The sequence below is a fragment of the Sus scrofa genome, chromosome 1, assembly GCF_000003025.6.
Source record: "Sus scrofa isolate TJ Tabasco breed Duroc chromosome 1, Sscrofa11.1, whole genome shotgun sequence".
NCBI classification, from domain to species: domain Eukaryota; kingdom Metazoa; phylum Chordata; class Mammalia; order Artiodactyla; family Suidae; genus Sus; species Sus scrofa.
In genome coordinates, this window is record NC_010443.5 from 201,954,306 (window position 1) to 201,966,899 (window position 12,594).

The window sequence follows — 12,594 nt, forward strand, 5'->3', positions numbered from 1 at the left end:
TTACATGAATGTAATAATCATGATAATGAGCTACTATCAAGTATCTGCCTTGGATCAGACCCTTTTCCAAGCACTTAACATGAATTAAGCCATTTAACTCTCATAACAAGCCTAATAGGTAGGTGCTATTACCTCCCTTTCATAGATGAGGAAACTGAGGCAGAGAGCGTTCATGAAACTTAACCAAGGTCACACTGCTAATAAGTTGGAGAGTGGACTTCACACCCCAGCATTGAGCTCCAGAGCCCATTCTCCCAAGCATTTTCTTACCCTGGCTTAAAATAAACTAATCTCCAGAATGCTTTTATTCCAAATATTCTAACACTGCATTTCAAACCTTAGGATATGCCACCATCACCGGGCGGGACAGACTACTGGACCTCTCTCCAGAGTTTCTGATCCAGTAGGTCTGGAGGAAGACTCCAACATTTTCTTTTCTTTTCTTTTGCTTTTTAGGTCCACATCTCTGGCATATGGAAGTTCCCAGGCTAGGAGTCAAATTGGAGCTACAGTTGCTGGCCTACACCACAGCCACAGCAACACAGGATCCGAGCTGCGTCTGTGACCTACACCACAGCTCAAGGCAATGCTGGATCCTTTACCCACTGATTGAGGCCAGGGATTGAACCTGCATCCTCTTGGGTACTAGACGGGTTCATAATCAGCTGAGGCATGATGGGAACTCCCAAAATTTTTATTTCTGATCAGTTGTCAAGCTGATGCTGCTGGTCTTGGGCCAATGTTTTGAGAATCACAGGCACACAATGCAGAGGATTCAATGATTCAACTTAATAGAAAACTTGCCATAGAGTGAAATAAATAAGATGACCACCAGCAATGTGAGAGCTTTGGTGTTACCTGGTATGTAGGGAGGCCATTGGAACAAGTAGGTCCATGGTATGTACTTATCCTAAATAGTTATTCCTTTTTTTATCTGCAATTCAAATTTAACAAGCTATGGAGTTCCTGTTGTGGCTCAGTGGAAAGGAATCTGACTAGCATCAATGAGCACACAGGTTTGATCCCTGGCCTTGATTAGTGGGTTAAGGATCCAGCATTGCTGTGAGCTGTGGTGTAGGTCGAAGATGCGGCTCAGATCTAGAGTTGCTGTGGCTGTGGTGTAAGCTGGCAGCTACAGCTCCAGTTCAACCCCTAGCCTGGGAACCATCATATGCCACAGGTATGGCCCTAAAAAGCAAAAAAAAAGAAAAAAGAAAAATTTAACAAGCTATATTATATTCTAAATCTGGCAACTTTCCTCTTATGCTACTTTTTGCTTATTCATCCTTTGACTGGGTATAGGTGTGAAATGTACTTATTAATTACCTTGTGTCAGTGATAATAGTGTTTGTTCAGTGTGGTTTCAATCAGCCGTCTTTCTCCATTCCAAAAGGATAAGCATCAGGAAAAGGAAAATTAATGTGCCTTCCACGTACCAGAAAGTTCTTTGGTCAGAATATTCCCCATTCTTGTGGATTTTGTATTGAAGATGTTGTCCTATACTTATTTTTGCCCAAAGGAAACACCAAAACATTCTTGACAAGGTGGGATTAACTATGTTAAAAAATTATTCACTCATCTATCCATTTATAATCCAACCACACTAGGATAGCCCTAAATCCGCAGAGTAAAACAGAGATAGCTTCCTGAAATTAGGCAGTAACAAACAAATACATGGGAAAACTAGTTTCAGTGAAAAGGATACTATAATCATCTCTTCAATTATAATTCCCACCTCAATAATAATAATTAAAAGAACATAGTAATGTCATTACCTTGGTAATCTGGGCAACTCGATTGGCTTCATCATCTGTCATTTCGGAAAGGCATTTTGCTACACTGATATACAGCTCTAGATCATTTCTCTGGAAAAGAAAAATCCAAAGCACATCAAAATACAGTGTAAGGTAACAAGTATATTCTCAGTGTTCTAACAAATCATTAGATTTGCTTATATCTAGCAACAGCAGCTGGTGAGATTTTAATTTTAACCAAGCTGAAACTTATGGCCACTTTTTATCATTTAAAAAACATCTTCCTGGAATTCCCTGGTGGCTCGGGGGTTACAGATTGGGTATTGTCACTGCTGTGGCTCTGGTTACTGCTAAGGCATGGGTTCAATCCCTGGCCTGGGAACTTCCACATGCTTGGGCATAGACAAAACAAAAACAACAACAAAAACAAAAAACCCCACAAAACATCTTTCCTGTTGTTTTGTGTAGTTTGTTTGGCTATACTTTTTTCTCCTTATCAGAACCCATCATTCCAAATGAAAAATTTCTTTGTACAGCTACATTTCAGAAGGCTGTTGGGGGAGGCATAAGGCTAGTATTAAGTCACTTGATGTAAATAGCATATTGGACAATATGTCCAAGGATTCTCCAGGTGTAAAGTGTAAGGGTTTCTGAGCTTGCTCATCTTCTATAGGCATTTGGTAACAGGCAAAAGAGCAAATTTCCTGGTGCCACACTGGTGAACCTGCTTCTGAGCATGCTTGAAACTTTGGTTCTAAATATTCAACCTCAATTTAGATCTTGGAAGCAAACACATTCTTAGTGAAGAATGTGGTTATTTCTTGCTATCCTTCCCACCACATTCTTAAAACACACCTCTCCGCTTTGCCAAAAAGGCTTTAAAAAATCCCAAACATAAATTGTCAGGAATGTAAATATTTTTGTTCCTCACCCGAATCTTATTTGGCAGAAGGTCAAAAATTTTCCCAGTAGCTTCACTGAGCAGACTCCAGAGGTGGTGAGCAGGGCTGGGCAGTTTCATGGCCTGGTTTAGACCCTGTAAGGCACTTGGGCATAACTCAGGATTGGAAAGTGGGGATGCTGTATTAAAAACTGCCACTAGTAAGCTTTCAACAAAACCCACAAGCTGTTCATCAGAGACGTGTTTTATCCACAAAGGCACAGATACTAGGAGGTATTTCTTGATGTTCAGCTGAAAGCAAAACAGAAGAGGGCAAATGTAAACAGGCAAGTCTGGGTTTGTAATGCTCGGAACCTCTAGGTCATCCCTGTGTTTGAGGGTAGAATAAAAGAGAAAAGGTTCAGGTTGCTTCCTGGCCCTTCAGTTCCGCCCAGCTTCATGGTCCAATGGGCCACCAGTGCAGGTAACTTTAACTGCTGCAGTGATTTTTGATTCATGGTGACTCACATGGGTATATGGTATCAGCAAATCCATCTGTGAACGACGCAGCTTAAAGCTTGGATCTATTCAGCGAGGGGGATAAAATGCTACTTCTAGAAGTAGGCGACAGTTGCTATTCACCTTTAAAAGGTCACATTCTGCGGTAAGAAAAACTCCTGAAGAAGAAGGCTCAACTGCTGGAAATCAACTAAACAATATCTGACATTATTCATTTCTTCTTCTAAGGAAGCAGAAGGAAATAACAAGGGGGACTGGCATTCTGGGGCCATTTCTGACCAAAGAAAAACAAGCAGAGCATGTGGAACTGACCACAGCGCCTTAGACTTCAGGAGAGCGAAGGAGGGGTGCAGTTAATGATAGCTGTGAGCCACAGACTTGAAGAAAGCAGGCTTCAAAAATTCTTAGAAACATAGATATGATAGTAAAAGGGCAGCAAGTCTAAAAGAAGTGGTCTAAAAAATAAAATCCAAGGGGGAGCAAGATGGTGGAGGGGTAAGACGTCACACTCACCTTCTCCCACTGACACATCAAAAAAAAAAACCACATCTACATGTAAAACAACTAGCACAGAACACTTATTGAATGCTGGCATTAGAACTTAAACCTCCAAAAAGGGTGTAACTGACAACTGGGTAGAACAAAAGAAAAAGAGAGAGAAAAAGAATCAGGATGGGACTAGCATTCCTGAGAGGGAAATCTGAAAGAGAAAAGGAACCCACAGCCTGGGAAACCACCTAACAGACTGGGAGATCAGCCAAGATGGAGGGACCTCAAAGTCGTCAAGAAAAGTGCAGCCGCTGCACTGAGGAGAGCAAAGTAGAGTGATAGCTGCACAGACCATCTGAACCACCAGCCCAGACACCATGCCTGAGACACTTGGGTGGGGGCTGGGCACTGAGACTTAGGCTCCAGAGGTCAGTCCTGGGGAGAAGACTGGGGCTGGTGGTATGGGGACAGCCTGAGGGGCTAAGGAGCAGTGTGCCACCGGTGGGGGAGCCATGTGCTACAGGCTGGGGAGTGGAATGCCCCGGCAGAGGGAGCCCAGGAGAAGGTCTGGGCCTACAGGAGAAGCAAGGCACCTATCGTTGGGGAGGCCAAGAGGAGGAGGGGTGGATCGCCATAGGAATCTCCCTGTGCATGTGCACTCGGGCTCCCAGAGGATGGGGCACCTCTGGTGCAGGCTACAGGTGGCGAGAAGCCACTTGCTTGAGCTACGGGAGACCGGGTGCTTCTTGTGCAGGCTATGGGTGGCTGGGAACCTCTTGTGTGGGCTAAGGGCAGTGGGGGGCTAAGTGCAACGAGGTGCCTCTTGTGTGATCTATAGGCAGCAGGGACAGACTGTGGCAGTCGATTTAGAGGCCAAGGGAGGCATGGCCTGCCACCACTGGGGGCCTGCGAGTGAGCTCCACCTGCAGCCCTAGTCACCTCCTGGGTTGGCAAAAAAATAAAAGAGGGCACTACAACCAAGCACCACATGTTATTGCTCTCATCCCCCTGGGAATACACCTGCCCTGCAGCTGCCATTGCCAAATGCTCTGGGCACCACCCAGATGCTTGATCACTGTCCCCTCCCAAGACTCTACATCTAGGAGCAGCTGGTACAGCACCTCCTGTGTGGGCTAACTGGGATGGGGCACTTCTTACAAGGTCTGCACGTGGTGGGGGAAACCACCAAAGCTATCTCTGACTCCACAGGTGAGTGTGGCCCACAGCCACTGGGGATCCCTGAAAAAGAACCACTTGCAGCCACAACCACCTCAGAGGGCACCACAAAGGAGGACATTGCAGTGGAACACCATATGTTGTTACTCTCACTCCTCTGGAAGCACACCCACCCTGCTGCTGCCACTTCCAAATGTTCTAGGCAGTGCCCAGATGCTTTATCACTGTCCCTTCCCAGGAACCTACAACTAAGAGTAGTTGGTGCAGCACCTCCTGTGGGGCTAAATGGGATGAAGTGCTTCTTGCATGGTCTACAGATGACGAGGGCAAGCCACCACAGTTATGTCTAACTCCAGAGGTGGGAGTGGCCTGCCACCACTAGGGGTCCGTGAACAGGCACCACTTGAGGCCCCAAGCACCTCAAGGGTACCACAGAGGAGGGCACTGTAACCAAACACCACCTGTTGTTACACTTGCACCCCTTGGAGCACACCAGCCCTGTTGCTGCCACTGCCAAAGGCTCGGGGCAGAGCCTACATGCTTGATCTCTGTCACTTCCCAGGATCACGAACAGCCTGTGCAGCACCTCCTGTGTGGGCTAAGTGAGATGGGGTGTATCTTACATGGTCTGCAGGTGGCAGGGGCAAACCATCAAAGTTATCTCTGAATTCAGAGGTGGGCATGGAAAGTAATAAAATACAGATTTTTTTTTAATTTTAATAATGTGTTTGAGCCTATATGACTATCAGATTAAAGCAAGGAGATATAGGAAGGGGTTAACATACTTAAAACACAGGGCAACCACAATTCAAAACCAAACATTACATTCACAAAAACTTAAAAAAAAAACAAAAAACCAACCAAACAAAAAAAAACTACACAAGCATAAAATAAACGGAAATCATCCAACAAAAAAAAAAAAAAAAAAAAAGAAAAAGAAAGGAAGAAAAGAAAAACATAGAATCACTGGAAAACAAGGTTTAAAATGGCAATAAATACATATTTATCAATAATTACCTTAAATGTCAATGGACTAAACACTCCAATCCAAAGACACAGAGTGGAAGATTGGATAAAAAACAAAAATCTACAATCTGCTGTCTACAAGAGACTCACCTTAGGGCAAAGGGCACACATATACTGAAAGTGAGGGGATGGGAAAAGACATTTCATGCCAGTAGACAAGACAGGAAAGCAGCAGTTGCAATACTCATATCAGACAAAATAGACTTTAAAATGAAGGCCATAAAGAAAGACAAAGAAGGACACTATTTAATGGTAAAAGGATCCATTCAAGAAGAGGATATTACAATCATCAATATGTATGCTCCTAATATAGGAGCAACAAGATACCTTCAATGAATACTAACAGACAAAAAAGGAGAAATTGATGGGAATACCTTAATAGTAGGAAACTTTTAACACCCCAACTCACATCAATTGACAGACCCTCAAGACAGAAAATCAATAAGGCAACAGAGATCCTAAAGGACACAATAGAAAAGTTAGACTTCATCAACATTTTCAGGACATTACATCCAAAATATCAAAATATACATTCTTCTCAAGTGCACATGGAAATTCCCAAGGATTGATCACATACTGGGGCACAAAGCTAACCTCAACAAACTGAAGAGTACAGAAATTATTTCAAGTATCTTCTTTGACCACAATGGCGTGAAACTAGAAATCAACCACAGGAAGAGAAATGAGAAAAACCTAACCACATAGAGACTAAACAACATGCTACTAAAAAAAAAAAAAAAAAAAAAAAAAAAAAAAAAAACCAATGGGTCAATGAGGAAATCAAGAAGGAAATTAAAAAATACCTTGAGACAAATCATAGCGAAGACACAACCACACCAAATCTATGGGATGCCACAAAAGAGTGCTCAGAGGGAAATTCAGAGAAATACAGGGCTTCCTCAAAAAAGAAGAAAAATCACAAATCAGCAACTTAACCCACCCCTTGAATGAATTAGAAAAAGAACAAACAAAACCTAAAGTCATCAGAAGGAAGGAAATCATAAAGATCAGAGAGGAAATGAATAAACTAGAGATTCAAAAAAAAATCAATAAAACCAAGAGCTTGTTCTTTGAAAAGGTAAACAAAATTGACAAACCTCTGGCCAGACTCACCAAGGAAAGAAGAGAAAAAAACCAAATAAGCAAAGCAAGAAATGAAAAAGGAGAAACCACAATGATACTGCAGAAATACAAAAAACCATAAGAGAATACTATGAACAATTATATGCCAACAAATCTGACAACCTAGAAGAAAAGGACAACTTTCTAGAGACGTACAGCCTGCCAAAACTCAATCAAGAAGAAATAGATCAACTGAACAGACCGATCACTAGAAAGGAAATTGAATATGTCATAAAAACACTCCCTATAAATAAAAGTCCAGGACCAGATGGCTTCACAGGTGCATTCTACCAAACACACAAAGAGGAACTTATACCCATCCTCCTTAAACCTTCCAAAAGGCTGAAGAAGAAGGAACACTCCCAAAGACATTCTATGACACCACCATCACCCTAATAGCAAAGTCAGACAAAGATACCACCAAAAAAGAAAACTATAGGCCAATATCTCTGATGAATATAGACACAAAAATTCTCAATGAATTTTTAGCCAACCAAATGCAACAACATACAAAAAAGATCATACACCACAACCAAATGGGATTCATCCTAGGTTCACAAAGATGGTTCAACACTCATAAATGAATCAATATCACACACCACATTAACAAAAGAAAAATCAAAAAAACCACATGATCATCTCAATAGATGCAGAAAAAGCATTTGACAAAGTCCACCATCCATTCATGATAAAACTCTTACCAAAGTGGGTATAGAGGGAACATACCTTCACATAATAAAAGCCATTTATGACAAACCCACAGAAAATATAATACTCAATGGAGAAAAGCTGAAAGCCTTCCCACAAAAATCTGGAACAAGACAAGGATGCTCACTCTCAGCACTTATTCAACATCATATTGGAAGTCCTAGCCACAGCAATCAGACAAACAAAAGAAATAAATGGTATCTAAATTGGAAGAGAAGAGATAAAATTGTCACTGTGTGCAGACAACATGATACTACATATAGAAAACCCTAAGGACTCAACCCAAAAACAAAAATAAACTCAAAATGGCTGAAAGACTTAAATGTAAGACAAGGCATTACCAAAATCCAGGCAAAACATTCTCTGACATCAACCTTACAAATCTTTTCTCAGGTCAGTCTCCCAAGGCAACAGAAATAAGAGCAAAAATAAACCAATGGGGCCTAATCAAACTGAAAAGCTTTTGCATAGCAAAGGATACCATTAAAAAAAAAAAAGACAATTTACAGAATGGGAGAAAATAGTTTCAAATGATGCAACTGATAAGGGCTTAATCTCTAAAATATACAAACAACTTATACAACTCAACAGCAAAAAAGCCAACAACCCAATGCAAAAATGGGCAAAAGACCTAAATAGACATTTCTCCAAAGAAGATATACAGATGGCCAATAAGCACATGAAAAAATGCTCAACATCCCTGATTTTTAGAGAAATGCAAATCAAAACTACAATGAGGTACCATCTCATACCAGTCAGAATGGTCATCATTCATAAGTCCACAAATAACAAATGCTGGAGTGGGTACGGAGAAAAGGGAACACTCCTGTACTGTTGGTGGGAATGTAAATTGGTACAACCACTATGGAAAACAATACAGTACAGAGATACCTTGGAAAACTATACATAGAACTATCATATGACCCAGCAATCCCACTCTTGGGCATATGTCCGGAGAAAACTTTCTTTGAAAAAGACACATGTACCCGCATGTTCATTGCAGCACTATTCACAATAGCCAAGACATGGATACAACCTAAATGTCCACTGATAAATGATTAGATTAAGAAGATATGTATATATATACAATGGAATACTACTCAGCCATAAAAAAAGAACAAAATAATGCCATTTGCAGCAACATGGATGGAAGTAGAAACTCTCATACTAAGTGAAGTTAGAAAGAGAAAGAGAAATACCACATGATATCATTTATATCTGAAATATAACTTTTGGCACAAATGAACCTTTCCACAGAAAAGAAAATCATGGACATGGAGACCAGACTTGTGGTTGCTAAGGGAGGAGAGGAGGGGAGGGAGTATGGTTGATTGGGAGTTTGGGGTTAATAGATGCAAACTCTTACATTTGGAATGGGTAAGCAATGAAATCCTGCTTTATAACACTGGGAACTATATCTAGTCACTTATGACAGAGCATAATAATGTGAGAAAAAAGAATGTATACATGAATGTGTAACTGGGTCACCTTGCTGTACAGGAGAAAATTGACAGAAGACTGTAAACCAGCTATAATGGAAAAAAAAAATCATTATAAATTAGGAAAAAAAAGAAAATTTCTTTAGAAGAAAAATAAAATCAATAAAATCTGACAAAAATCAGTACATTTAAAAAAATCAATATAGCTGCATGAGTTATCAGAAAATTTCACTTTAAAGAACATACTGTTTCAGATATTTTAAATGAGAAGGAACATAATTTTAAAATGAATTTACAAATTTAAGTTGCCACTTAACAAAGCTAATAAGAAAGATTTATAATCAAGGACAAACAAGAAATAAGAAGATCAGTGGGAGCTGAGATTGGGGAGTGAGGATTAACTGAATTTTTTGAGGTGATGGAAATGTTATTGGTGATGGATAAAAATGTACAAATGTACTAAGTACTAACACTCATTAAATTATACACTTAAAATAGCCATATTTTATGGAATATAATCTGTAACTCAGTAGAGCTGTTAAAAAAAAAAAAGTTGGCCTGCTAGATTTGAAGAGAGATTAAATCTGACATCTGATAGCACTCACTGAGTGTTTATCAGAAGTAGGTACATAGCAAGCATTCATTAAGTAGAAGCCAGATGGGAGCTGCATGGAGCAGACAGGTAATGATAACAGCTGACAGAAAGGATGCAGATCTCTGTAACACTGACCTTCAATTAAAAAGCATTAGGATATGCAGGAAAGATTTCAAAAGAAAAAGTGCAGAGTAGAAATTGAAGCCAAAAGATTGAGGAAATAAGAGGGCTTTGCACTATTTTCAAAGAATTAAAGCCTCCTGGAATGGCAGAATAACAAATATGAGATCATATAGTTTATAATCAATTGGTAACCCTCTAAGAAATCACAGAATTTTTTTTTTGGTCCTAATTTGAATTGCACCCCAAATATTACATCTTTATTAATTTCACATCTTTAAATAGTCTTACCCCACTCTTCCTACTTATACTTAGCCTAAACCTTGGAAGGTACTGGCCTCTTCCGTCTATCATAAATACCAGGCCAGATCACTTCTTCCTTAGCACTCTGCTCAAGGTAGGCACCATGGCAGAGCTGTTCTATCCTTTCCACCTACACCTTCCTACCTACATCCATCCCCTCGTGTCTAACTTGATGCCTAATGAAATCCTACCAAGCCTTTAAGGCTCACTTTATAATTGCTGCCTTTTCTGTGAAAGGGAGGGATCATATATCTAGTACATGTGGATTTGCTTTTCTTTTAATACCTGCTGAGATAGTTATGTATATCACATAAACAAATAACCTCAGGCTCCAATAACTCTACAGCTTTCTACCCGTATGATCTTGAGAAAGGAATTTTAATATAGGTGATTATCATTTTCCTTCTTCTTGTAATAAATGGTAGCTGGAAGCCTGAATGGTGACAGCCATGGCAGAGTTCTGAATAATGTAATTTTCCAATCTGCTGGCCAGCTACTGTCAAGCCCTCACTCTTTGTAAATTCTACTTGTCCACTCTTGACTTTGAGGTCTCACACCCAAATGAACGTTGATCTCCCCTAAAAGAACCATATCCTCCTATGGCTCAATACCCTTCATTACTACATACACTCAGACCATGGATCAGTGGTGGCATCACCCACATTCCCAAAAGTGCGGATGCATTTTGGGAAGACTGAGCCTGGGTCACCAGAATTTCAAGACACAGTTGCTGTATCTCTTCACCTGAAAGAGAAGAAAAGAAAAGAGTATCTGTAATGTAGGTGCGTCTCTGACTCATTTTTAGGCTTCAATGTCTTGAATCAAACATCTGCTTGTGTGATTTCTAAAACAGAATTTCAGCAAAATCACAAGGTATTTCAAGAGATGTTTAGCTTGAAGCAAGGAAATGTGCTCACTGGATCAGAGTCCTGAGTCCTGGAGCTGGCAAGGGTCTCAAGCTAGCTTGGGAAATTTCCCTTATTATATCCATGGAGACTTAAACACTCACATGCTGTTAAAATTATGAGAAAATTTTAGCTAAAAATCTCTTGTTTCTGTTTTCCCCGTCTCTCTACCTTTCATTCAGCACATAGAGAAATCTAGGTCTGGAACGACTTTAAGATGTAGCCATTTTCTTTAGCGATCAAGTCTTTTTAACAGTCTGATCCTAATCAGCAGATGCTTTTTCCCAAACAGACCCTTTCTTCTTCTTTTTTTTCTTTTTAGGGCAACACCCATGGCATATGGGAGTTCCCAAGCTAGGGTTTGAATTGGAGCTGCAGCTGCCCGCCTACACCACAGCCACAGCAACACGCGATCCAAGCTGGGTTTGCAACCTACACCACAGCTCACAGCAATGCCAGATCCTTAACCCATTGAGGAGGCCAGAGATTGAAACTACATCCCCATGGAAGCTATTCAGGTTTGTAACTCACTGAGCCACAATGGGAACTCCCCTTTCCTTCTTTTACAAAAGATTTTAACTAAAACACAAACAACTTCAATACAGCACACAAAAGTTTGGGGGGGGCATGGGGACATATTTTTATCAAATGAAATCTCTGGAAATAATAATATGTGACATCGTATCTTATATAGGGTTAGGTTCAAATTCAAATGAAAAATTGTCTTTAATTGAAATCATCTTTGAGGGAGTTCCTATTGTGATTCAGGGGTAATGAACCCGAGTAGTATTCATGAGGATGCAGGTTTGATCCCTAGCCTCACTCAGTGGATTAAGAATCTGGTATTGCCTTGAGCTGCAGTGTAGGCTACAGATGCGGCTTGGATATGGCATTGCTGTGGCTGTGGCATAGGCCAGCAGCTACAGCTCCAATTCAAACCCCTAGCCTGGGAACTTCCATATGCCATGGGCGCAGTCCTAAAAAAATGAAAGAAGTCATCTTTGATTATCCCTTAAATTGTACAAAAATTATAGTACACGTATATTTTTTTATCATATGTAAGCAAGCACCTACTGTAAATAGTAGAGCACTCATGGTATTATATACACATAAACAATTTTAAGGCATTGTCAAAATTGTTCTCCCTCCCTCTTTTTCTTGGGGGGGGGTTAAAATACATGCTATTAAACTTGCATATGCTAATATGCTAACTCCATAAAAGAGACTGCTATGGACAAACTGATGTGTGCATTCCCCTTGCCTCTCACCACAAAGTACCTGTATAAACAGAATAATGGTCCCCAAAGATGTCGATATCTAACCCCTGGAACTTGTCATTGTGTTCCCTTGCACAGCAAAGGAATTCTGCAGACATGATTAAGGTTAAGGACCTTGAGATGGGGAGATTATCCTGAGTTACTCTAATGGACCATTAATCACATGAATCCTTAAATGTGGAAAAACCTTTCCTGGTGTCAAGAATCAGAAAGATGACAGCGTGAGAAGTCCTCAGCTCTCTGCTGCTTGTTTTGAAGATGGTGGGCAGCCTCTAAAAGCT

At 40.5% G+C, this 12,594-nt stretch overlaps 1 protein-coding gene across 10 annotated transcripts in view; it reads right to left on the bottom strand.

Moving 5' to 3' along the window:
* The window catches only part of FOCAD (focadhesin), a 319,932-nt gene that overhangs the window by 15,313 nt on the left and 292,025 nt on the right, over window positions 1–12,594 (bottom strand). For all 10 annotated transcript variants that reach the window (XM_021063120.1, XM_021063095.1, XM_021063125.1 and 7 more), the window contains 3 exons: window positions 10,760–10,875; window positions 2,686–2,946; window positions 1,776–1,865 (listed from right to left, as the gene is read on the bottom strand). In XM_021063120.1, coding sequence (XP_020918779.1) covers window positions 1,776–1,865; window positions 2,686–2,946; window positions 10,760–10,875 — 467 coding nt within the window. The remainder of the gene's footprint in view (window positions 1–1,775; window positions 1,866–2,685; window positions 2,947–10,759; window positions 10,876–12,594) is intronic.